The 27,749-nt window shown below is 40.3% G+C and overlaps 1 protein-coding gene across 6 annotated transcripts in view; it reads left to right on the top strand.

The window, feature by feature from the left end:
* Window positions 1–27,749, top strand: part of EZH1 (enhancer of zeste 1 polycomb repressive complex 2 subunit) — a 193,452-nt gene that overhangs the window by 115,777 nt on the left and 49,926 nt on the right. For 5 of the 6 annotated variants that reach the window (XM_089668770.1, XM_089668768.1, XM_089668767.1 and 2 more), the window contains 5 exons: window positions 2,516–2,712; window positions 4,175–4,266; window positions 11,571–11,611; window positions 15,420–15,545; window positions 24,105–24,283. In XM_089668770.1, the coding sequence (XP_089524896.1) occupies window positions 2,516–2,712; window positions 4,175–4,266; window positions 11,571–11,611; window positions 15,420–15,545; window positions 24,105–24,283 (635 nt within the window). Of the gene's footprint in view, window positions 1–2,515; window positions 2,713–4,174; window positions 4,267–11,570; window positions 11,612–15,419; window positions 15,546–24,084; window positions 24,284–27,749 lie in introns of all 6 variants that reach the window. The other variant, XR_016311529.1, reaches the window with a different exon arrangement.

Below are 27,749 nucleotides of genomic sequence, written 5' to 3'. Positions count from 1 at the left end.
TGATAGGCAGAATAGGTAATTTATGATGATTGTGCTAACCCTGAAAAGGTTTTCACCCTGCTGAGAATCTTTGCTGAACTCAAGTGGTCTGTACCTGTAGTAGACCCTGCCATCTAAGGCTTAAGCAAACATTTTAGTGTACATTTAGAAGATGTTCCTTTATTTAAAGATTCTGCTGACAGAAAATTTGAGAACTTTTAAAGTTAAGTTCACCTCTCATAACATAAAATATGGGTGTACCATGTAACATGTTACGAATAGACGGGCCTTCTGCACCCACCCTCATCTTCGTTTACTAGTGAGGTATCTTCTCCCTCCCACTAGCGGTCAAAATGTAAAAAAAACAGCATTCTTTGAATGAGAACACTACAAGTTCTGGCAGCCTTTGCAGCTGTTGGCTTGTAGTTCTCAATGAACTACCACATGGAGCGCCTTGGTAGTTCATTGAGCCTTCCTGTCAGTAAGTATTTGCTTGCCTGTACAAGGTATACGGGCACACAGATACACTGACAGATTTGCAGGAGACCTGCATGGCACCAGCAATCTGCTAATTGCTGGTGCAATGCTTTACAGACTCCAGAAACAATAAATACACTTTTTTTTTTTTTTTTTTTAATATTAACAATTTTTATTGGTTTTCAAAGAAATCATATGTTACAGAAAACAAAGGAGAGAAAAACAAAAAAGACAAGCAAAACAGAGTACAAGTACATCGATGGCAAGGATTACATTTAGTCAAGACCAATGGAGCCATATAATAACAGTGCGTTAATAATCAGGGTCTTACATTTCGGGCCAGCATAGAGGAGGAGAAATTATCCCACGGGAGCCAGATCATCTCAAATACAGCAAACGAACCACTATGTGAAGCAGTCAAACACTCCATCTGTCTTACATCGGCAATAAGTTTATACAAAGTTGGCAATGAAGGTGGAGTAGAGGATAACCAACACATAGAAATACTTCTCCTGGCCGCTGTATACACATTTTTTTTATCTGCAGAAAAATGTGTATTTATTATTTTTTGGTAAAAGGTGAACTTATCCTTTAAAGACTCTGTTTAACGCTCTGCAAGCGGCTATTGCTGCTATATTTGTTTGCCAAACTACAGCCAATTGATCTAGGTCAATGAACATCAGCAGGATTCTGCCTTCCTGCCCTAGAACAGGTCATGGCACAGATCTCCAGAATGGCTCCCATTTCTGTCTGTAAGCACAGAATTGTATGGCTAAAAGCCTGGTCAGCTGAAGTTGCTTTCAAAAGTTGCCTCACACATATGCCCTTTGAAGGAGGACATCTATTAGTTGAAAAATTCATCAAACATGTCACAGGTGGAAAGGTCCTTCTTCCACAATGGAGGGTTCCAAAACCCCCTTTCAGGGGATTTCTACCACTTCAAAAAGTAGAGTGCCCCATTGCCTTCCTCGGGCTTTATCATTAAAGACAAAACTCAGTTCTTCCTTTTGGCGTAAGACTTGGACCAAAAAAAATTCCAGGTTGACTTAAAAACCCTCTTCACAATGATGGGGTGCCCTCACTCCAAAGAGCAGGGGGGTAATTGTTTACAGTTTGCCTTTCTCTGTGTCCCAGACGTCCTAGACCTGTGCGTTCAATTGGTGGTTTTAAGGGGAAAAAGAACAGTTCAAAGTTCAGCCCCCTCTTCATTTTCTTATCTCAAATCAACCACAATCTTCTCAAGGATGGTCAGATTTGCAAACCACCCTGAACCATCTCTTGTTCCCCTTATCCTATTCTGGATGTAAGATCTCTAAACAAGTTCCTTCATGTTTCAAACTTTCTCATGGAATCCAGATGGCTGGTTATTGCCTTTCTGAGACAAGGGGAATACTCAACATTAGTAGACATCCAAGTTATTTATTTACATATTCCCATTTACCTGTCTCATCAGCACTTCCTGACTGACTCACTCTTGATTTATCATCAGTGCCTCCCATAGGACACACTGCTGTAAAATTCCCCATTGCTAGGTGAATAATACAACTTATCTCAACAGCTCACATGCAAAAGAATAAAGCACCTCCAGCACTCTTAAGTGCTCACTCCACCAGAAGTGTTTCCTGGGAATTCTACATCAAGCCTCTTTTGCCAAGCTTTGCAAGGTCCCAGGATCTATGAATATCCAGTCTATGTCCTGTACTGCATGATTACGTTAAAAGGAATTTTTTGATAACCCATAAATTCCATATCTTGGAGTACAGTGCAGGTCACTGGCTACCCTCTCTTATGTTCCTGTGTTACTCTGCATTGCTTGCTAAAAAACTGAGGTCTCACAGAGTAGGGTAGGGTTATAGGGTATTTCAACAGAGGTTTTTCAATGGATTGCGCCCAACAAAGCTTTGCTAGTGTCCAGTCACCTGAAGCTAGCAGCCTATAAACCAGGGCCAATAAATATCCAGCCTTTTTACTGTACTGCATCCCAAGGTATGTAAATTATAGGCAAGTCAAAATTAATTTTTTTATTTGATTTTTTGATGTACACTTGTCTTTTTTTCAGAGGGTAATTCACGATGCCAAACACCCACTAGGCAGAGGCAGGGGAGTGGGAGTGGAGAGTTGCCAGATGTTTCAGAACCTAGTGAGCCAGTGGAGTGGTCTGGAGCTGAGGAATCTCTCTTCAGGGTTTTCCATGGAACCTATTTCAACAATTTCTGTTCTATTGCTAAACTCATGGGCACAAAGACATGCAAACAGGTACGGAGGCCTCGGCTAATCTGTAACTTCTTACTTGGGGGGGTGGGGGGGGTGGGCAGGATCCAAGATTGTATATTCTTTGCCTACATACACTATATTGCCAAAAGTATTGGGACTCCTGCCTTTATACCCACATGAACTTTAATGGCTTCCCAGTCTTAGTCCATATTGTTCAATATTGAGTTGGCCCACCCTTTTCAGCTATAACACCTTTAACTCTTCTGGGAAGGCTGTTCACAAGCTTTAGGAGTGTGTCTATGGGAATGTTTGACCTTTCTTCCTGAAGCACATTTGTGAGGTCAGGCACTGATGCCGGACGAGGTGTTCTATCAGGTTGAGGTCAGGTCTCTGTGCAGGTCATTCAAGTTCCTCCACCCCAAATTCACTCATCCATGTCCTTATGGACCTTGCTTTGTGCACTGGTGTGCAGTCATGATGGAACAAGGACGGGCCATCCCCAAACTCTTCCTGCAAAGTTGGGAACATGAAATTGTCCAAAATGTCTTGGTATGCTGACACCTTAAGAGTTCCCTTTACTGGAACTAAGAGGCCAAGCCCAACACCTGAAAAACAGCCCCACACCATAATCCTCCCTACACCAAACTTTACACTTGGCACAATGCAGTCAGGCAAGTACTGTTCTCCTGGCAACCACCAAACCCAGACACATCCATCCAATTGTCAGATAGAGAAGCATGATTCGTCACTCCAGAGAACACGTCTCCATTGCTTCAGAGTTCAGTGACGGCGTGCTTTACACCACTGCATCTGATGCTTTGCATTGCACTTGGTGATGTAAGGCTTGGAAGCAGCTGCTCGGTCATGGAAACCTATTCCATGAAGCTCTCTATACACTGTTGTTGTGCTAATCTGAAGGCCACACGAAGTTTGGATGTTTTTAGCTATTGACTCTGCAGACAGTTGGCGACTTCTGTGCACTGTGCGTATCAGCATGCGCTGACCCTGCATTGTCATTTTACGTGGCCTACCACTTTGTGGCTGAGTTGTTGTTGCTTCCAGTTGCTTCGACTTTGGTATAATACCACTAACAGTTGACTGGAATATTTTAGTAGCAAGGAAATTTCCCGGATGGACTTATTGCACAGGTGGCAACATATCACGGTACCACGCTTTAATTCACTGAGCTCCTGGGAGCGACCCATTCTTTCACAAATGTTTGTAGAAGCAGTCTGCATACCTAGGTGCTTGATTTTATACACCTCTGGCCATGGAGCTGATTGGAAGACCTGAATCCAATGATTTGGGAGGTATCCCAATACTTTTGGCAATATAGTGTAGAGGACAGTGCCTTTGTAAAAAGAAACTTTACTTTTTTAATAAAGGGTTCTTCCATGTTTCATTGTGCAGTGCATGCTGGGTTGTTTGATAGGAAAGCACTAGCTGTGCACTTAGGCTGCAAAAAGAGAAGTGTTATATAATTGTACATTTTTTTTTTTTTAAGGTTTTTCAGTTTGCTGTTAAAGATTCACTCATTCTGAAAGTGCCTGCCAAAGAGCTACTGAGCACTGCTCAGAAGAAGAAACGGAAACACAGGTACAGCTTGTCATTTTCATACTGTGGTAATGTAGAGGTGGATTTATATTTATGTCCTCACATGTAATGTACAGTGGATATACAAAGTCTACACAACCCTCTTAAAATGTCAGGTTTCTGTGATGTAAAAAAACGAGACAAAGATAAATCATTTCAGAACTTTTTCCACCTTATGTAAGCTATAAACTGTACAACTTGGTTGAAGCACCTTTTGATTTTATTACAGCACTCTTTTTGGGTATGAGTCTGTCAGCATGGCAAATCTTGACTTGGCAATATTTGCCCACTCTTCCTTGCAAAAACACTTCAAATCTGTCAGATTGCGAGGGCATCTCCTGTACACTGCGCTTTTCAGACCACCCCACAGATTTTCGATCATATTCAGGTCTGGGCTCTGGCTGGGCCATTACAAAATTTGGATCTTCTTCTGGTGAAGCCATTCCTTTGTTGATTTGGATGTATGCTTTGGATCGTTGTCATGATGAAAAATGACGTTCCTCTTCATGTTCATCTTTCAAGCAGAAGCCTGAAGGTTTTGTGCCAATATTGACTGGTATTTGGAACTGTTCATAATTCCCTCTCCGTTCCAGCTGAAGAAAAACAGCCCCAAAGCATGATGCTGCCACCACTATGCTTCACTCTGGGTATGGTGTTCTTTTGGTGATGTGCAGTGTTGTTTTTGCGCTAAACATATCTTTAGGAATAATGGCCAAAAAGTTAAACCTTGGTTTCATCAGACCATAACACATTTTCCCACATGCTTTTGGGAGACTTCAGATGTGTTTTTGCAAAATTTAACTGGGCTTGGATGTTTTTCTTTGTAAGAAAAGGCTTCCGTCTTGCCACTCTACCCCATAGCCCAGACATTGAAGAATACAGGAGAATGTTGTCACATGTACTACACAGCCAGTACTTGCCAGATATTCCTGCAGCTCCTTTAATGTTGCTGTATGACTCTTGGCAGCCTACCAGACCAGTTTTCGTCTCGTCTTTTCATCCATTTTGGAGGGACGTCCAGTTCTTGGTAATGTCACTGTTGCACTATATTTACTCCACTTGATGATGACTGTCTTCATTGTGTTCCATGGTATATCAAATGCCTTGGAAATTCTTTTGTAACCTTCTCCTGACTGATACCTTTTAACAATGAGATCCCTCTGATGCTTTGGAAGCTCTCTGCGGACCATGGCTATTGCTGTAGGAGGCAACTAAGAAAATGTCAGGAAAGACCTACTAGAGCAGCTGAACTTTATTTGGAGTTAATCACAGGCACTTTAAATGATGGCAGGTGTGTACTGACTCCTATTTAACATGATTTTGAATGTGATTGCTTAATTCTGAACACAGCTACATATCCCCATTTATAAGAGGGTGGGCACACATGTGCAACCACATTATTTTAGTTTTTTATATTTACTTCCCCTCCCGAAAAGATTTCAGTTTGTTTTCAATTGAGTTGTACAGTTCATAGGTCACATTGAAGGTGCAAAAAGTTCTGAAATTATTTATCTTTGTCTCATTTTTTAACATCACAGAAACCTGACATTTTAACAGGGGTGTGTGTAGACTTTTTATATCCACTGTATGTTTACATATTATACTGTGTAAAACATAACATTCCCCATTTTGCTAGAAAATACAAGAGACATACAGCCAAAAATGAGCTAATGGTTAATGATTTGTGGATGACTTTTTCAATCTATATCTTTCACAAAGATGCTTAAAACATGTTTTTTTATCAAATCACATAAGCTTGTTTGGGGAATTGGTAATTTTTTAGAAATTGGCTAATTAATAGCACGCAATGGGACAGCTATACATTTAGCAGTTATTGTATTTTTTTTTATACAAATGCTTTTAAAAAAAGTAGTGCAGTAACAATGCTTACTGATATGTCTTTGTTAATAAACCAATCCTTGTGAGCACCATGTCAGTGCTGATTTGCAGGCAGAAGATATTACACACAACAGTCATTGCTGGGGTTCACAGTAGCATAGGCAAATTCTACTGTGAACACCAATATTGAGTGTTGTTTATAACATCTTACACCTGCAGATCAGTCTGCTTAGCAGTACTTTTGAGTCCATTTAACACTCTACCATTATTTATTTATTACAGGTACTTTATTACAATTTACGCAGCAATATACTGTGCATTCACATCTGTTCCTACTCTCAGGGAGCTTACAAGGTCCCTATTTCACATTCATACATACAGTGCCTTGAAAAAGTATTCATACCCTTTGAAATTTTCCACATTTTGTTATGTTACAACCAAAAACTTAAATGTTTTTTATTGAGATTTTATGCGATAGACCAACACAAAGTGGCACACAACTGTGAAGTGGAAGGAAAATGATAAATGGTTTTCAAAATGTTTTACAAATATCTGAAAAGTGTGACGTGCATTTGTATTCGGTCCCCTTTACTCTGATACCCCTAACTAAAATCTAGTGCAACCAATTGCCTTTAGAAGTCACCTAATTAGTAAATAGAGTCCACCTGTGAGTAATTTAATCTCATTATAAATACAGCTGTTCTGTGAAGCCCTCAGAGGTTTGTTAAAGAACATTAGTGAACAAACAGCATCACGAAGGCCAAGGAACACACCAGACAGGTCAGGGATACAGTTGTGGAGAAGTTTAAAGTAGGGTTAGGGTATAAAAAAAATATCCCAAACTTTGAACATCTCACAAAGCACTGTTCAATCCATCATCCGAAAATGGAAAGAGTATAGCACAAATGCAAACTTACCAAGACATGGCCATCCACCTAAACTGACAGGCCGGGCAAGGAGAACATTAATCAGAGAAGCAACAAAGAGGCCCATGGTAACTCTGGAGGAGATGCAGAGATCCACAGCTCAGGTGGGAGAATCTGTCCACAGGACAACTATTATTTGTGCACTCCACAAATCTGGCCTTTATGGAAGAGTGACAAGAAGAAAGCCATTGTTGAAAGAAAGCCATAAGAAGTCCCGTTTGCAGTTTGCGAGAAGCCATTTGGGGGGTACAGCAAACATGTGAAAAAAGGTGCTCTGTTCAGAGGAGAACAAAATTTAAGTTATTTACCTGAAAGCAAAACGCTTTGTGTGGTGGAAAAGTAACACTGCACATCACTCTGAACACACCATCCGCACCATGAAACATGGTGGTGCGAGCATCATGTTGTGGGAATGCTTTTCTTCAGCAGGGACAGGGAAGCTGTTCAGAGTTGACGGGAAGATGGATGGAGCCAAATATAGGGCAATCTTAGAAGAAAACCTGTTAGAGTCTGCAAAAGATTTGAGACTGGGGCAGAGGTTCACCTTCCAGCAGGACAACGACCCTAAACATACAGCCAGAGCTACAATGGAATGGTTTAGGTCAAAGCATATTCAAGTGTTAGAATGGCCCAGTCAACGTCCAGATCTAAATCCAATTAAGAATCTGTGGCAAGACTTGAAAATTGCTGTTCACAGACACTCTCCATCCAATCTGACAGAGCTTGAGCTATTTTGCAAAGAAGAAGGGGGAAAACCGTCACTCTTTAGATGTGCAAAGCTGGTAGAGACATCCCCAAAAAGACTTTCAGCGGTAACTGCAGTGAAAGATGGTTCTACAAAGTATTTACCCAGGGGGCTGAATACAAATGCATGCCACACTTTTCAGATATTTATTTGTAAAAAATTTTAAAACCATTTATAATTTTCCTTCAACTTCACAATTATGTGCCACTTTGTGGTGGTCTATCACATAAAATTCCAATAAAATACATTTACATTTTTGGTTGTAACATAAGAAAATTTTAAACATTTCAAGGAGTATGAATACTTTTTCAAGGCACTGTACTAGCCCTGGTGAAGGGGCATTGCTTGGCCCCAGAAACACATTGGCTGTCGTTTGACCTCCTTGTTGTCAAGACTTTGAACTCCTAAATATATTTCACTTTGCTCTTGACCTGTTGCAGTTGAATTTTTCTCTCCTGAGGGCCCTTCCTTTGTGGTGATCTGCCGAATACAGGCCAATTTGGCTCAAGTAATAACTTTGTCTGCATTTTCATTACCTGTGTAAATCCATGTCCAGTGCCTCTCTACCACTACCTCTTGGACTTTTTCACTTTCAGAAATTTCACTTTGGCAGCTTTGTTGAAAAACAGTTCCAGTCATTACCAGTGCTAACATTGCAATCACGTTTAATATTCAATAAACTTTTGTTGGAGCCATATCCTGTAAAGGGGTATTGATTAATGGATACTGTATGTCCAGTTTCCCCATGTGTGGCTGAGCTCCTTTTTTAATGGTTTAAGTTTTATATATATATATAAATATATATATATATATATATATTTGTAGTGATTGATTATTGTTACCATATTAATATTTATTTGAATGGTTTAATACACAATAGAGATACACATCTTTTGTGGTTCACATTGCCGATCTGAATGTGTTCATGTTTCTGAAGAGGTGATTAAAAGGGGATAAATTCACCTTTTACAAATAAAAGGTCCATAAAATAAACTCAGGAAAACTTTGTTCATAAAAGGGAAGGGTGTTTTCTTTGCCCCTGGAGGATATTAAGTTTAACATTCACAAACAGGGTCCTTTCTGTAAGATTTGTGAAAACATGGAATAGATTTACACAGGAGCAAATCTAGGCAACTCTGTAGATTGTGCATTAAGGAAAACCTCTAACCTTTTCTGAAGCAAAGTATTAATGGCTATACGAATATTAATGTGGAATGTTAACCCAGGGAGAATCCAATGCCTTTGGGTACAAGGAGAACACAATTTCCCTTTCTGAGCCAAATAGTCCATCCACCCAGTACTGGACTTAACATTGCTAACAAATCCCTTTTGTGTACCAAACTTCCAGATAGAATGAACAAAATCTGTCATTGCTTCTCTCAGATAATGGGGATTTCTGGCATCAGTAAACATACAAGAATCTTATATACACATCCCTATCTTCCTGTCACAGCAACATCAGACTCCTTCACTGCCAGAATTCACTGGCTGCAGCATTGATCGAAGCAAAATTTTCCAACAATTTCCAATTTCTAACATTTTCTAAGGCCTCCTCTATTCCATTATTTTCTCAGCCACTTGCATTAACAGCATGGCTGTATTTTTAGGTTGCCTTCCTGGTCACCTCTATTCCCACCGCTGAGTCCACCTTTGTACTACTTCAAGGTCCTCGTAGAGAACATTCTGCTTCCCACTCCAGCATTGCTAGATTGATCAGCAACCTATTTCCAGGGCATTCTTCAAATTGCTTCAGTTTGAGTGTTTTAGGTTTTTTTAACCTTTGTGTTTCTTTTTTGGCCTGTTGGCAGTTCTGTGTTGCTATCTTTTTGCTCGCCCCTTAGTCTATGCATGCTACTCATGTGTCCTGTACTGTAAGAATAGGATTGTTAGGTGTCTGTGATAGTTAGCGCTTGTAGATCACCAACTTGGGGTTCCCCAGGGCATGGAGTCTCAGCCCCAGCCTGCTTCTTCACCAGGTCCCCTGATGGTGGGGATGGACTTGCAGCAAGCTGGAACCAGGTCACTGCCCCCAGGTATGCTCAGCTGAGGACCCATGAAGAGACCACTGACATGTGCAGAGTACAAATGGCAGAAGACAGAAGGAAATCCAGGAAACAAGCCAAGGTCAGGATGGGTGGCAGGCAAGCACAGACGGTAGACAAAGCCAGGTTTGGTACACGGGAAGTCAGACACTGAATACAGGCAATAGTAGGCAAACAGGAGCTCAGAGAACTGGGAAGTTTCTCAGGCAACACAGGCTACACTGAGCAAGTCTTATATAGGCAAGCAAACTGGAAAGCGGGCCAGGAAGTGTTAGAAGCTCAAGGATATATAAACCCACAGAATAGCAGGTGACACCCATAAGTGAGCACAGAGGCCAAACAACACATGAGAAAGGGATACAGGAATATGAGAAGTACTGCATCAAGGAGGTAAGAATTACAGAGGCAGGAAAACTGCAGGAAATCCTTGAAATTTCCGTGCTAATAAATATTGCACGGTCAACTGTTAGTGGTAGTATAACAAAGTGGAAGCAACTGGGAGCAACAGCAACTCGCAAAGTGTGAGGCCACAAAAAATAACAGAGCTGGGTCAGTGCATGCACAGAAGTCACCGTCTGCAGAGTCAATAGCTAAAGACCTCCAAACTTCATATGGCCTTCAGATTAACACAACAGTGAGTAGAGAGCTTCATGGAATGGGTTTCCATGGCTGAGCAGCTTCATCCAAGCCTTACATCACCAAGTGCAATGCAAAGTGTCGAATGCAGTAGTGTAAAACACGCCGTCACTGGACTCTGAAGCAATGGAGATGTGTTCTCTGGAGTAACGAATCATGCTTCTCTATCTGGCAATCCGATGGATGTGTCTGGGTTTGGCGGTTGCCAGGAGAATGGTACTTGCCTGATTGCATTGTGCACAGTGTAAAGTTTGGTGTAGAGAAGATTATGGTGTGGGGTTGTTTTTCAGTGGTTGGGCTTGGCCCCTTAGTTCCAGTGAAGGGAACTTTTAAGAGATCAGCATATCAAGACATTTTGGACAATTTCATGCTCCCAACTTTGTGGGAACAGTTTAGGGATGGCCCCTTCCTGTTCCAACATGACTGCGCACCAGTGCACAAAGCAGAGTCCATAAAGACATGGATGAGCGAGTTTGGGGTGGAGGAACTTTACTGGCCTGCACAGAGTCTTGACCTCAACTTTATAAAACACCTTTGGGATGAATTAGATTGGAGACTGTGAGCCAGGCCTTTTCGTCAGACATCAGTGCCTGACCTCACAAATGCGCTTCAGGAAGAATGGTCAAACATTCCTGTAGACACACTCCTAAACCTTGTAGACAGCCTTCCCAGAAGAGTTGAAGCTGTTATAGCTGCAGAGGGTGGGCCAACTCAATATTGAACCCTACGGACTAAGACTGGGAAGCCATTAAAGTTCATGTAAGTGTAAAGGCAGGCGTCCCAATACTTTTGGCAATATAGTGTACATTTCCTGTGTCCTGTACTGTACTCCAAGATGAGGAATTTTCTATCAGTACAGTTTCCTTTGAAGCCTAGCTCTAGGATAATTGTTAACTTCCCTCCCACCTCCTCTCTTTGGGTTGCTGTTTTTTTTATATATAGACAGATTTTGCTTGGTCTTTACCTCCTGTGATCTATTTATGTACCCCCATGGGTATTTATATAAATAAATTTAACTTAACTCCTTGGCTGGCAAATATGAGTGCAGTACCTGTTCTGTAAGTATAGGGAATGAAAGTTAATAAATGTTTACATGATTTTCTTTTATTTCTGATCTAGATTATGGGCTGCACATTGCAGAAAGATTCAGCTTAAAAAAGGTATGTATCCCATACTAAATCCAATGTATCATAAAGTATATGTTTCAACAAAAGAGAATTCAGTACTGGGTTGGTAATATGTTTGTAGTGCTCTGCTTCAGTTGCTTCTCCTTTTATAAAATATCTTCTTTTTTTTCAGATTAAATTTGTAGCAACATTAAACTATTTTGGTAATGCTTTCAAGTGGTTATATCTTAATTTTCATATTCTTGTTGTTTACTGGGGGGCATAGCAGATGCAAGTTTCTTTTTAAAAAAATCTTAAAGAAAAGGGAATGGAGGAAGAGAGAAGTGTCATGAGGGATCTTGGGCTAGGGCAAGGTAGGGGAGGAAGGGACCACCAGAAATGTGTTGTGTTGTAGTAATTTGCCCCCAAAGGGCAAAAGAAGGCAGAGGGATTCCCTGCGAGTCACTTCTCATTACACTTGGGGATCCTAAAAGGAGCATCAATGCTGGCACAGGTGTGTAACGGTATGCATGCTGTATGTATGTGTATATACATATCCTCATTCAGCTTGACAGGGACCAAGAGAAGTGAATCTAAACCGTAATCAAATAGTCCATGTAGGTGTGTACTTGTTTAGAGTGCATTGCGCTTTGAGCCTTCTCCTTTTGGGCTATTTGGTTAAATCTGTCTTTCCATTCAGTGAAGGTGGAAGGCGTTGTGCTTTTCTATTGGTTCTGGACAAGGGTTTTGACGGTGTTGATGAAATGTACGTTTAAAGTAGAAGAAAATCATCTCACTTAGGTACCTTTTAGACTATGGACATGATCCTGACATCCTTTATCTGGGGTAACTGCCGACATAAATTGGCCCAACCACCCTGGGGGGTACGTCTCTACCGGATCTTGAACTGTATTATCTAGCTGCCCAACTTTCCCATATTTATCATATTGATAAAACTGAAAGGAAGAAATGTAATGCTTTAGTCTATGACCCAGAAATTCCAGCAAGTCTACACCCATTCTGTGACATTACCAGGGGTATTCGGGGATCTGCTACGCAGTCCTCTACCAAAGGGATGGCCTTCCATTATAAAAGGATCTGGGACCTCTCCAACTCTAACATAAATGCCTCACAGTTCCATATAAACACTCCTCTTTGGTCCAGTCGGTTATTGCCTGAACTCCTAACTATTTCTGACCACAGGCTGTGGATCTCTAAAGGTATATACCTTATTTCTCATGTACTATCCAGTGGGGTGTTAAAAAATGTTGAGGTTCTGAAACAAGAGTTCTCCCTTCCAAATTATATGTTATTCCATTACCTTCAGGTACGGCATGCTTTAACATCTCAATTTAGTGACAACTTTCCCGTGATAGAGATTCTTATTGCCCCAAATGCCATATATCTCTGGGCAAGTTCTCACATCTGCTTTGGCACTGTCCGCGAATAAATGGATTTTGGATTCAGGTGATCCAGTTCTTGCATGACCGTATGGGCTCCACTGTTTCCTTGGATCCTAGACCATGTTTATTGGGAATTTTCCCTGATCCAGATGCTGATAGGTATTTTGCTACGTTTTTACATAAAACTTTGTTTAGTGCCAGGAAATTGATAGCCCACCATTGGATGCAGGCACCTCCTCCTACACTAGAGAAGTGGATGGCAGATATTCATACCATCCTCCCTTTAAAGAAAATTACATATGTTAATAGAGGCTGCCCTGTCAAATATAATAACATTTGGGATCGTTGGCTGCAATCTGCTGATACCTGTACTTAGATAATGAAGGTTTGGATTAACTTCATATATTGGACATACACTTGCTTTTTTATTAACATCCATATAGATGTATGTATCTTTCCCAATTATTATCTCCCTGAGGAAGGCATATCTTCTTCATATGGGGATGTGCTGATTATTTTCTGCCACTGGCAAATTAATCTTTTGTGCAGGTCTCCACTACTGTGTTATGATCTGTGTTCTACATATATTGCCACCATGGGGTTGTCTCTTTTTAGTTTGTTTGGCTGTTAGTAACCATTCCTGTTCAACTTTTGTACAACTCAATGCTTTAAACTGTAATCTCCTGTTTTTTATTTAATAAAAACATTTCGCCTTCTTGGTCAAAAAAAAAAAGTGGAAGAAAATCCTAACTATAACTATTCTTAAAAATGTTCCCTCCTCCTAACTTGTATAAAAAAAGATCTGTGTACTCACCTATTTTCAGTCCACTCTGGTCTGGTCATGTTATTCTACAGCTCTGTGCAAGGGAGTGCACTGTTGTCTGTGCTCCCTCCTTTCCCCTGCAGCAGCTGCTCAGGGGAGCCAGACCTGTAGGATCAGGTTAACGGACTGGAGCAAATTAAAAATAAGTAAGTACACACATCTTTTTTTTATACAGGTTGGGCAGGATAGGTAGGAGAGGAGGGTGGGGAGTACATTTTTATGAATAGTTATAGTTAGGATTTTCTTCAACTTTAAAGATCTTTTACACGTGCCCATTTGGGATTCAGTGCCATGTAGATGGTAAGCTTGGGGAGTGAATGATAAATGCAGATGGCAAGCTGAATTTCTCATGCACCCTGCCTGCTAAATGCCAGAGCTCCTGCAGCTAAAACAATGTGCTGTTGGTCTTAGGAGCTACAGGTGGAACTAGGTGTGGCTACTCCCTGATAGGGATAGCATTGGTACAAACATGTAAGCAGCTACAGCAGGAGCAAGGGTGACAAGGGTGGCAGTAGTAAGAGTTCTGTTTCCCAATTAAAAGAAATGCCAATCCAATGGTTCTATTTGCCAGGTTAATACATTTTTACAAAATGTCCCAGAGATATTTAGAAAAGCAGAGACATGGCCCTTTGGAATAGGCAGTCTACATCACATTTGTGATATTATATTTCGACCTTAGTTGTAGTTTAACAAGTTGCAAGACTTCTGAAAGAACCCCCCCCCCCAACCCCCCCAACCTGACAGCTAGCCAGTTTCTCTCTGTAATTACTAACCCAGGAGCAAGCAAGAGAAAAGCTAATTGTTAGAGAAGGAGAGAGGAAGCAGTAAATTCTTTTTCTGGACACTTTTTAACACAAGGCCCACTTGTGTTCTTTATTAATTGTATTAAATTAGTGTCGCTCTCCACTATAATATATTAATTATGTTGTGTGATAAATTAACAATATTTCTGCGCATATAAAAAGATGCTTAAAAACCCAAATCATTTGTGTGCAATCTGTGCTCTAATTAAAAAGACTTTCATAAATAAAATATATTAGTGATCATTAATAAATTAATTAGAATAAAATATATTAGTGTCTCAAATTCAAATATATACATATAAAAAATGTATAGAGGAGAAGGAATATTATTCTGAAAGTAATCACGGAGTGGACTTTTTAAAATTTTTTATATATTTTTTATATTTATATATTTGAATTTGGGACACTAATATATTTTATTCTAATTAATTTATTAATGATCACGAATATATTTTATTTATGAAAGTCTTTTTAATTAGAGCACAGATTGCACACAAATGATTTGAGATTTTAAGCATCTTTTTATATGCACAGAAATATTGTTACTTTATCACACAACCTAATTAATATATTTTAGTGGAGCGCGACACTAATTTAATACAATTAATAATTATCACACATTTATATGGGTATGTGTATGAGTGTAAGCGAACCATAGGAATTATACACATTGTTTCACATTATAAATTTATTTAAATACACCATAGTAGCTGACAAGCGCTGCAGTTTTCCCACTTGTGTTCTGTTGTCTACAGATGCAGAATGGAAGAAAAATGTTAACATTTTGTGATTAAAATGTTTCAAAACTAAGAAACTCAATTTTTTTTTAATAGACAATTCCGCCAATCAGGTGTACAACTACCAGCCCTGTGACCATCCTGATCATCCTTGTGATAGCACTTGTCCATGCATCATGACACAGAACTTCTGTGAAAAATTTTGTCAGTGCAATCCTGACTGTAAGTAACATACCATTAATGTACAAGATTTATCAGAATCACATTCTTGCGGTTTACAAATGGTAGGCAGGTTTGATTTTTGATTGTAGAATACATGGAAACTACTATAGAAATGATAAAATACAATAATATCTGAACTTCTGGTACCATCACTTAGGAGTCTATGTAGAAAATGTTCTTAGTGCAGATGTGACAAACATCCAGACATTTAGAACAAAAATCGCTGTTTTTGCTCTAATATATGTAGTTCCTATATCATCGCCTCCACCTAATGGCCATAATGCTTTTTCTGCATAAATACCTAAATCAGGAAAACAAACATTTTATGGCCATTGAGTGGTTTTGACAATATAGGAACTTTATAATGTGTTTCTAAGAAAGGTCTGATTCTGATGGGAGATGTTTAATAACACATAGCTCATGTCCTGTGGGAATAACGATTTATACAGAAAGTACTGAGCTACAGGTAAAGAGTTTATACACATAAACTCCAATAGCTGCCACAATGTTTGGTGTTGTTAATCCAGTCTTGAAACCTAAATACAGTGTCACTATGCCTGGAGATTGTGTTTTCCATATCTAAAGCCAAAACTTGTCCTTAATATTTTGCATAGGAGATAGGATAGTTAAAATCCTGTCTTTTTTGCCATCTGTTTCCCATTGGGGAGATTTTCCTTTACCTCCTGTCCTGTAGACAACAGGAAATGAAAGGAACTCCCAGGTCCTCACACACTGCATTCTGACTGTACAATCTTGGTACAGCCAACTTTATATTTACCAAAACTATATAATAAAGGGACCTGACTAAATTATCAAAAGAATCTGTATCCAATTAAAAGGGCCCATGTAAAGCGTATTTGTTGATCGATCTAACTGCAGTTGTAATGTGGAAATTGTAAGGCATCATGAGCTTTGACTGTAGAAGAATCTCATAATTGTCACCAGTTCAGAGCAAGTTCCTTTTGTACAATTTCAGCTTTACTTCTGTCCTGATGATATCTCAGAATTTAAAATATACCCTCACTTGCAGTCCCAATGACAGTGTTCACAAATACAAATAGAGGCAATGCTAGCAGAGACACAGAGAGCAATAAAACCTGTCAGGGATTCTAGACTTCACACGGTTATTAAAAGAAAAAAAGTTTTTACATCGCCTGGCCATGGGACTTGATGACCACAAGATATAGTGCTGCTTGACTGGATCCAATCTGTAAGCAACACACAGCATCTTTGACCACAGAAGTCTGCCGCTACCAGCCTGGCAGTGCTCCCTACCAGTCCTGGAAAGATGTAGTGAGGCTGAAATAAGAGTAAAGGACCAAGGAGGCTCAGAGACTTCTTCCCCCTGCTTGAAGAAAGAAGAAGGTCCAGATGGTGACAGGCTGCAGGAGATGTGCTCTCTCTTTGGAACGCAGTCTCCTTTCTTGACATGGAAGACTGCAGCAGGCTCACCGCAACACACTAAAGAACTGCCAGCTCCCTGCTGCAATCTCCCTATACCAAAGGACTAGTGAGTGAAAAGAAACTTACTCTTAGAATAAGTTATGAGTCTGGATAAAAAATACCATTTCAGTGTTTGCAGATGACACCAAGCTATGCAGTGGAATAATGCCCTTACAGCATGTCTCCAACTTACAAGCCAACCTCAATACACTGTTTAATTGGGCAAATAAGTGGCAAATGAGGCTTAATGTTGATAAATGTAAAGTTATGCACTTGGAGTGAAGAACATGCATGCATTTTACATACTAGGAGGAGAACAGCTGGGGGAGTCAATGGTGGAAAAGGATCTGTGTGTTCTGTTAGATCATAGATTTAATAATAGCATGCAATGCCAAGCTGCAGTTTTCTAAAATGAGCATAATCATATTTTATTAAAAGAGGTATAGACTCCAGAGAGAGAGATATCATATTACCCCGGTACAAATCATTCGTAAGACCTCATCTGGAATATGTAGTTCATTTTTGGGCACCAGTTCATAAAAAGGATATCGGGGAACTGGAGAAAGGGCAGAGAAGGGCAACCAAACTGATAAGAGGTAGAGGAGCTCAGCTATGAGGAAAGATTAGTGGAACTGAATTTATTTTCTCTTGAGAAGAGGAGATTAAGGGAGGCTATGATCAACATGTATAAGTACATAGGTGGTGTATATAGTGAACTTGGAGTTATTCACTTTCGGGTCATAACAGAGGACAAGGGAGTACTCTTTACGTCTGGAGGAGAATAGATTTAACCTCAAAAAATGGAAAGGCTTCTTTAAAGTAAGAGCAGTGAAAATGTGGAATAGACTCCCTCAAGAGCTGGTTCTGGCCAGCTATGTAGATTTAAAAAAAAAAAGACCTTGATGCATTCCTAAATGCACAAAACATAACTAGATAGTAATAATTACACTTACTGGCCACTTTTTTAGGTACACTTTGCCAGTGCCAAGAAAATATCCCCCACACCATTACACCACCACCACCAGCCTGATCCGTTGGTACAAGGTAGGATGGATCTATGCTTTCATGTTGTTTACACCAAATTCTGACCAACCAATACCAATTCAATACCATCTGAATTTCACAGCAACCGGTCCGCCCATTCTCCTCTGACATCAGCAAGGGATTTGTAACCACCACACGGCCACTCACTAGATACTTTCTCTTTTTCGGACCATTCTCTGTAAACCCTAGAGATGATTGTGCGGGAAAATCCCAGTAGATCAGCAGTTTTTTAAATACTCAGACCAGCCCGTCTGGCACCAACAACCATGCCACATTCAAAGTCACTTAAATACCCTTTCTTCCCCATTTCGATGCTTGGTTTGAACTTTAGCAAGTTGTCTTCACCAGGTCTACATGCCTAAATGCATTGAGTTCCTACCATGTGATTGTCTGATTAGCAATTTGTGTCACCAAGCAATTGAACAGGTGTACCTAATAAAGTCGCCGGTGAGTGTAGATGTAATAACACCAGGGGTAGTTGATTCAGGGAATATCCAATTGCCCCCTGGAGGATCAGGAAGGATTTTTTTTTTCCCCGCCACTGAAGTGAAATACAGTCAGGTCCATAAATATTGGGACATCAACACAATTCTAACATTTTTGGCTCTATACACCACCACAATGGATTTGAAATGAAACGAACAAGATGTGCTTTAACTGCAGACTGTCAGCTTTAATTTCAGGGTATTTACATCCAAATCAGGTGAATGGTGTAGGAATTACAACAGTTTGCATATGTGCCTCCCACTTGTTAAGGGACCAAAAGTAATGGGACAGTTGGCTTCTCAGCTGTTCCAAGGCCAGGTGTGTGGTATTCCCTCATTATCCCAATTACAATGAGCAGATTAAAGGTCCAGAGTTCATTTCAAGTGTGCTATTTGCATTTGGAATCTGTTGCTGTCAACTCTCAAGATGAGATCCAAAGAGCTGTCACTATCAGTGAAGCAAGCCATCATTAGGCTGAAAAAACAAAACAAACCCATCAGAGAGATAGCAAAAACATTAAGCATGGCCAAAACAACTTTTTTGAACATTCTTAAAAAGAAGGAACGCTCCGGTGAGCTCAGCAACACCAAAAGACCTGGAAGACCACGGAAAACAACTGTGGTGGATGACCAAAGAATTCTTTCCCTGGTGAAGAAAACACCCTTCACAACAGTTGGCCAGATCAAGAACACTCTCCAGGAGGTAGGTGTATGTGTGTCAAAGTCAACAATCAAGAGAAGACTTCATCAGAGTAAATACAGAGGGTTCACCACAAGATGTAAACCATTGGTGAGCCTCAAAAACAGGAAGGCCAGATTAGAGTTTGCCAAATGACATCTAAAAAAGCCTTCACAGTTCTGGAACAACATCCTATGGACAGATGAGACCAAGATCAACTTGTACCAGAGTGATGGGAAGAGAAGAGTATGGAGAAGGAAAGGAACTGCTCATGATCCTAAGCATACCACCTCATCAGTGAAGCATGGTGGTGGTAGTGTCATGGCGTGGGCATGTATGGCTGCCAATGGAACTGGTTCTCTTGCATTTATTGATGATGTGACTGCTGAAAAAAGCAGCAGGATGAATTCTGAAGTGTTTCGGGCAATATTATCTGCCCATATTCAGCCAAATGCTTCAGAACTCATTGGATGCCGCTTCACAGTGCAGATGGACAATGACCCAAAGCATACTGCAAAAGCAACCAAAGAGTTTTTTAAGGGAAAGAAGTGGAATGTTATGCAATGGCCAAGTCAATCACCTGACCTGAATCTGATTGAGCATGCATTTCACTTGCTGAAGACAAAACTAAAGGGAAAATGCCCCAAGAACAAGCAGGAACTGAAGACAGTTGCAGTAGAGGCCTGGCAGAGCATCACCAGGGATGAAACCCAGCATCTGGTGATGTCTATGCGTTCCAGACTTCATGCTGTAATTGACTGCAAAGGATTTGCAACCAAGTATTAAAAAGTGAAAGTTTGATTTATGATTATTATTCTGTCCCATTACTTTTGGTCCCTTAACAAGTGGGAGGCACATATGCAAACTGTTGTAATTCCTACACCGTTCTCCTGATTTGGATGTAAATACCCTGAAATTAAAGCTGACAGTCTGCAGTTAAAACACATCTTGTTCGTTTCATTTCAAATCCATTGTGGTGGTGTATAGAGCCAAAAATGTTAGAATTGTGTTGATGTCCCAATATTTATGGACCTGACTGTAGATCATGCTTTATTTGTTTTTTTGCCTTCCTGTGGATCAACTGTGGGTATAGGATTTGTGTATATGGGGGTTTTCAATATTGTTTTCTTGTTGGTTGAACTAGATAGACTAGTATCTTTTTTTCAACCTCATTAACTAATACAGCAATTCCGGAAGAGATTGAGCCACATATTTTACTGCACAATTCTATCTGCTCCTGTCTCTTCATAAAGAGCTGCAGCGAGACTTACCTACTGTATGTCTATATCTCGACTGCAGTCTTAGGTTGATGATCTTTAGGAAAACACAGACCACATTAAAAGTAAAATAGGGGAATATGCAACAGCTGACAAAGAGCTGATGGATACTTAGAACATGGACTCCTACCACTGCCTCTCCAGAGCCCAGAATTCCCTCCTAGCACTAACAGCAACTTTTTGGTTGACTTTTGGCCCAGCACAAAATTATTAGCTAAGGATAAAACAAGTCGAGGGTAACTTGTCTCCCCCCATAGATACTTTCCAGATCCTGATGTGGACGTACTTACAAATCAGACAGTATCTCAATGACCCTCTTCTCTCTGCACATTCACTACCATGTAATGGCATGTTATGTTTACTCTCTATTTAAGCATGTTTGTTTTACACAAAGCCAATGAGGATGTGGCATGTGCTGACCTAGGATACAGTTTCTTAGAGGTGGAAAGGGAAACTTATAAATGTATTGGCTACCAAGGGTTCCTTCTCTGTCAATGTTCAAGAGAGTGGATATAAACTGAGGTCTTGGTGGTATAAGACACCTTCTTTTCTACATAGAGTGTTTCTATCTACCTCCAAAGTCTGCTGGTGATGTCACCAGGCTGGTGGTTCATTACTGCATACTTGGTCGCAGTGTACAGCCATTCAAAAAATTCAGGGAAAAAGTGCATAGGGTTGTAGCTCAGGTGACTACATATGACTTAGACTTCACCCCTGTGCAATATCTGCTGCACCACACTTCTTTACCAGACAGGCAATAGTTTAAATCCTTAGCCATGCACATTGTTAATGCTGCAAGAATGCGTTTACCGGTACATTGGAAATCTGCTCATTCCCAACGGCCCTGAATGGTTTTCTTATCTTTATAGGTTTTCTGCAACACAGGAATTAGTACACACTTCCCAGGATAGGTTGAATAAATCATGTTTACATGGATCTGTTGGCTGCACTTTAAATCTACAGTTGTTTGTTCTAACATTATCAAAACTCCATCATAATATATCATAGGCTTTTTGTGACATCTGACAGGGCGAGGAGACCCTCCACAGAGGAGTCACCAGCCATCCACCCCCTTTTTTTTTTTCCTTATGGTCCCACATCCTGTATAGTCAAATGGGTTATAATTAGATAGCTCACCTATCAGTTTGAGAAACTATGGACATGCTTGTGTTAGGAGCTTTTGGGTGATGAATAAAATCCCTTTAGGGGGAGACCTTAAGATAAGTTTATGATAGTTTGCACAATTACACAACAATAATATACACCACTGAACACTGCACGTTGGAGAAACACGAGCTATTATAACATATTCAGCTATAAAAGTAAATGTGTATAGCATCCAACCATCTAATAAAAAAAAATTGTGAGATGTTGGCTGCTGCACCCTTAATAATAAAGCACGTGTCAAACGACATCAAAAAGTCCATAGATTCCAGGAGGCGCTAGATCATTACTCAAAAATCCAAATGATAGTCCCAAAAGTATCTCATATGAAAGTCCCTAATAGTCCACCAGATCAATAGCAGTGCTGCTATAGTGTAGATAGAATTAATAGTGTGAATACCACACTCCAGTCACCTCACCAGATGGTCATACCTCACCTGCAGGAATGGACAGATACAGTCAGGTCCATAAATATTGGGACATCGACACAATTCTAACATTTTTGGCTCTATACACCACCACAATGGATTTGAAATGAAACAAACATGATGTGCTTTAACTGCAGACTGTCAGCTTTAATTTGAGGGTATTTACATCCAAATCAGGTGAACGGTGTAGGAATTACAACAGTTTGCATATGTGCCTCCCACTTATTAAGGGACCAAAAGTAATGGGACAATTGGTTTCTCAGCTGTTCCAAGGCCAGGTGTGTGTTTTTCCCTCATTATCCCAATTACAATGAGCAGATAAAAGGTCCAGAATTAATTTCAAGTGTGCTATTTGCATTTGAAATCTGTTGCTGTCAACTCTCAAGATGAGATCCAAAGAGCTGTCACTATCAGTGAAGCAAGCCATCATTAGGCTGAAAAAACAAAACAAACCCATCAGAGACATAGCAAAAACATTAGGCGTGGCCAAAACAACTGTTTGGAACATTCTTAAAAAGAAGGAACGCACCGGTGAGCTCAGCAACACCAAAAGACCCGGAAGACCACGGAAAACAACTGTGGTGGATGACCGAAGAATTCTTTCCCTGGTGAAGAAAACACCCTTCACAACAGTTGGCCAGATCAAGAACACTCTCCAGGAGGTAGGTGTATGTGTGTCAAAGCATTTATTGATGATGTGACTGCTGACAAATGCAGCAGGATGAATTCTGAAGTGTTTCGGGCAATATTATCTGCTCATATTCAACCAAATGCTTCAGAACTCATTGGACGCCGCTTCACAGTGCAGATGGACAATGACCCAAAGTATGCTGCAAAAGCAACCAAAGAGTTTTTTAAGGGAAAGAAGTGGAATGTTATGCAATGGCCAAGTCAATCACCTGACCTGAATCCAATTGAGCATGCATTTCACTTGCTGAAGACAAAACTGAAGGGAAAATGCCCCAAGAACAAGCAGGAACTGAAGACAGTTGCAGTAGAGGCCTGGCAGAGCATCACCAGGGATGAAACCCAGCATCCGGTGATGTCTATGTGTTCCAGACTTCAGGCTGTAATTGACTGCAAAGGATTTGCAACCAAGTATTAAAAAGCAAAAGTTTGATTTATGATTATTATTCTGTCCCATTACTTTTGGTTCCTTAATAAGTGGGAGGCACATATGCAAACTGTTGTAATTCCTACACCGTTCACCTGATATGGATGCAAATACCCTCAAATTAAAGCTGACAGTCTGCAGTTAAAGCACATCTTGTTCGTTTCATTTCAAATCCATTGTGGTGGTGTATAGAGCCAAAAATGTTAGAATTGTGTTGATGTCCCAATATTTATGGACCTGACTGTAGATCAGAGAATGCAGCTCCAGCTCTCTGTGCTGCATCTGCCACAGCCACAGAATAGAGAACTTGTCAATTCTAATTAACAAAGGGACTCGTACCTTAAGAGCAGCATCTGCGTTTTTATGTTTAGAAGAGTTGTGCAGGCATTGTGCTTGTGCAACTCTTTAATTCCCCCCATATTGTTAAGTTATGACCTCTATGGGAAACTACATTATTTTCTTTCTCCATGAGTAACTCCTTATTACTGTTTACTAGCATACTTTTGTCTTCATTCTGTAACTTCCATACAATAAAAAAAAGTAGTTACAATATAAAAATGTTTGCTCTTACATGTTAATGCTTCAGATTCTCCAGTCAATACTTTCACAACCACTAGATGAAGCTGGAGGTGTGCTGTTTACACGGTAAAACAATAGCAGGTACCCAACCAAAGTGCTTGTTAAGTAAGGCAAGAGTAGAGTGTATCGTGCAATAACCCTTTTGAGGTTTTCCCTTTCATTAAAATATTTCTATATAGGTTCCCTTTAAGAATTTTTAGTTTGTCATTTGCTCTTTTATATGAGGTAGATATTTTGATGTTAATTACTTTGGTACAAACATGCAAACAGTCTGCATTTTGTATGAGACACCTTGTCTGATCACTGGTCTTTTATATTTGGGTTAGCCTCCTGTGTTCCCCCACAGGTCAGAACCGCTTCCCTGGATGCAGATGTAAGACACAGTGTAATACCAAACAGTGTCCATGTTATCTGGCTGTCCGTGAGTGTGACCCTGATCTATGCCTCACTTGTGGTGCCTCTGAGCATTGGGACTCCAAGATTGTGTCCTGCAAGAACTGCAGTATCCAGCGGGGCCTAAAGAAGGTTTGTTGCTGGGATCTGGGATCAAAATGCATTGCTAGGCTACCTAAAATAGGTTATAAAGCTATTTCAGTGAGTCCTGAAGTAATTTTTTGTGTAACTTTTTCAATATGCATAGCTATTAAAACATGAAATGATTGATATCTTACGGGTTTAGGATCATTCTTGATTTATAACACAAGGTCTGATTTTCATTTGTTACTGATAGATTTTGCTGCCAAAGCAAATTTTCCAATTTTCACACATTAAAATCTGCATTTTTGGTTTGAAAAATTACTTAAAATATCCAAAACATTATATAATTTCTGTCCACTGTTTCTTTAATCTAGCTACAAAGGTAACAATCTGCCAAAAACTGGGGTCAATTCAAATCTCTAAGTACCAGCTGGAACAAGTTCACTGTGAAACCAAAATAAAACAAAGAGAGCACAACCCTAGTGCAGATAACCCTATTTATTAATAAACACAAATAAAAGCATAATCCAATGCACTCACGAAGGGTAAACCTTGTATAAAACCCATCTATAATCATAAATCCAAGGGAGAGCCCTCATGTGTTCTCTTGGGTACTCTGTGGGTTGCCCAGAGAGGATGTTAATAGCAGGCCGAGTAGATGAAATGCTCATGAAGCTGAAGTGGCCACTCTCCTTACACTGGCATGCAAGGAAGGTCCACAGAGCGTGTGTGTTGCTCAGTACAGACACAAAAGCCGCTGGAAATGATGTGGAGCAAGTGGCTGTGGCCTCCTTTATCAAGACTTGATAAAAATAACCAACTTGTATGAAAACACATGGACCGTCCTATCTCTCATTGCCTGCCTGTGTATGTGTTGGCATCCTTGAGAAAACCAGTGTGACGAAACATGTAAGTAGAGGAAAGCAATATGACAAAACACGTATGCGTTGGGTGGATCTGTAGTGGACATCAGGGGCTGCATTTTTCATCCTATTTATCTGTTTTACTAACTAGTCTGGAGCCATGTGCAAAAAAGTAAAAACAAACTCATGGCTTCTAGCGCATTTTAACACTTGCAGTGTCCTGATGTTTGAGCCACATTAGTGGCAGCAAAGGGTTAATACCCACCTGAATTTACATTTTTAATTAGCTAAATACATTCCAGTTGCATCAAAACAAAAGGTGGGTAATACTCTACAGCAGGGTTTCTCAACTGGAGTTCTGCAGAATCTTAGGGTTACCCAGTGGTTCCGCAGTGTTGTACCCATCAGTCAAAGGCAACTGACAGGTAGATTGCATCCCCCTGCCAACACATGAAGAGCTAGGCAGAGAAACGGCTGTGCTAGCTGTAACATTTCACACTGGTCCTTCTCCCCCTGTCCAACCAAGTTGCTTGTATGTGACATCACATAGGATGGATAGGAGGGGAGGAGGGACGGCAGGGAACAGCGTGCCACAAGAGGACTAATCACGCTATGTTCTGCATATGACCGAAAATGGTACTGTAATGTCCCCAATGTAATATGCCATGCTGTGTGTCCCATTTCATGTGCCCTGCTTTGTGCCCCATGTTATGTGTCCTGCTTCCATCTAATGTGCCCTACTCATGAAATGTGACCTGCCCCCACGTAATATGCCCAGCTCCCATATAATGTGTTCTGCTCTCACGTAATGTGCCCTGCTCTCATGTAATGTGCCCTACTCATGAAATGTGACCTGCCCCCACGTAATATGCCCAGCTCCCATATAATGTGTTCTGCTCTCACGTAATGTGCCCTGCTCTCACGTAATGTGCCCTCCTGACCACCTGTATCCTGCCCTGCTACCCTCCTGCAAAGCTTTAACTTAAGTTGAACCCATCTTTGCAGAAAAAGCAAGCACAAGTTTCACATTAAATAGGTATTAGGTAGGTTTAATTATTGATTCTATTATTTAATGCTATTTATAAAAATAATTGGTATTATATCAACAGCTTGCTGATTACATCAATGTTCTTTGAGCAGTAGATGTGAACCTTATTTCAGGGGTTCCTCAAGATCTCAAACTTTTTGACAAGGGTTCTCCAAGGTCAAAAGGTTGAGAAACCCTACTCTACCATTTGTTTTCCTCAGCCACAGCTTGAGTAGAAAAACCTTTCACCTGCTGCTATGCTGCAGTGAAGACCAATGTGTGGAAGTAGTAGACATTCTGCAGAGGTCCAACATGTCCCCTGCTGAATCAGACCTCTAGCTCTTCGATCAGCAAAGCTGGTGTTGCCTGCTGATTGGAGATCTCTAGCTCTGAATCAGAAATGTTTGTGTTGGAGGCTACTGATGCCACACAGAGAGCAAGAGTCCTTCTCTGAAGCATGCTTGTAGTGGACAGGTTTTTTTATTCAAGGTCTGGGTGCTTTCTAAAGAAAATTAACTGCAAGGGGTCATTAATGATGGAATGCTTTGTGGTAACTCATAATTTGCAATATGCTTTGCCTTACTGCAGCCTATTCATTTTAAAAAATGTAAGAAAATCACTCCTGTACTGTTTTACTATAGCGCAAAACAACACATCTCATGCATTACTGTGCTCTGCAGCATGCTGTACTTACTTTGGCATGCCATTAATACTGTGCATTGCAGTAATGTGCAAACACAGGGCCTAAGACTTTGCACACCTTTTAGTTTTGATGTACTGAGCATTGGTTTAGCAACATCTTGAGTATGCGGTCCAGTTATGGGCACTAGTCCTCAGGAGGGATGTCCTTGAACTGGAGAGTGTACAGAGAAGGGCATCAAAACTGGGGGGGGGGGGGATAGATGATGGGGGGGACCTCTGTTATGAGGAAAGGCTACAAACAATAAACGTATTCTCCGTTGAGAAGAGACTCTTAAGAGGGGATATGATCACAATATACAAATCTTTACTTGGTAACTATATAATTGAGAAGAAACTATGTAATTTTAGGTCTCTAAAGAAGACACATGGCCACACAATGAAGGTGGACAAGACGCAGTTCAATCTTACACTGTGTAAAGGGTTCTTTACTGTCAGAGTGATGAAGATGTAGAACGCTCTTCCACTGCAACTGGTGGTGTCAGCAGGGAATGTAGATTAATTCAAAATCCTTTAGATTTGTTTCTTAGTGAAAACAATGTACAGAGATATTAAAAACTATAGTGACACAAGCACACACACTATTAGGTTGAATTGTATGGTCTTTATCCAACCTTATCAACTATGTAACTATGGGGTTTATTTACTAAAGCTGGAGAGTGCAAAATCAGGCTCACTACTGCATACAAACCAATCGGCTTCTAACCTCATCTTGTTCAATTAAGCTTTTGCAATAACACCTGGAAGCTGATTGGTTTCTATGCAGAAGTGAGCCTGATTTTACACTCTTCAGCTTTAGTAAATAAACCCATGTGTGTAGCTGGTTCAAACCCTAGGTTTAGTTAAACAAAATGAATCAGCACGAGGGACATACAGTGAGGAACAGAAGTATTTGAACACCCTGTGATTTTGCAAGTTCTCCCAC

Source organism: Staurois parvus, unplaced genomic scaffold, assembly GCF_062004578.1.
Source record: "Staurois parvus isolate SC_StPar_1 unplaced genomic scaffold, SC_StPar_1.0 ptg000063l, whole genome shotgun sequence".
NCBI lineage: Eukaryota > Metazoa > Chordata > Amphibia > Anura > Ranidae > Staurois > Staurois parvus.
This window is presented reverse-complemented; position numbering and strand designations above follow the sequence as displayed.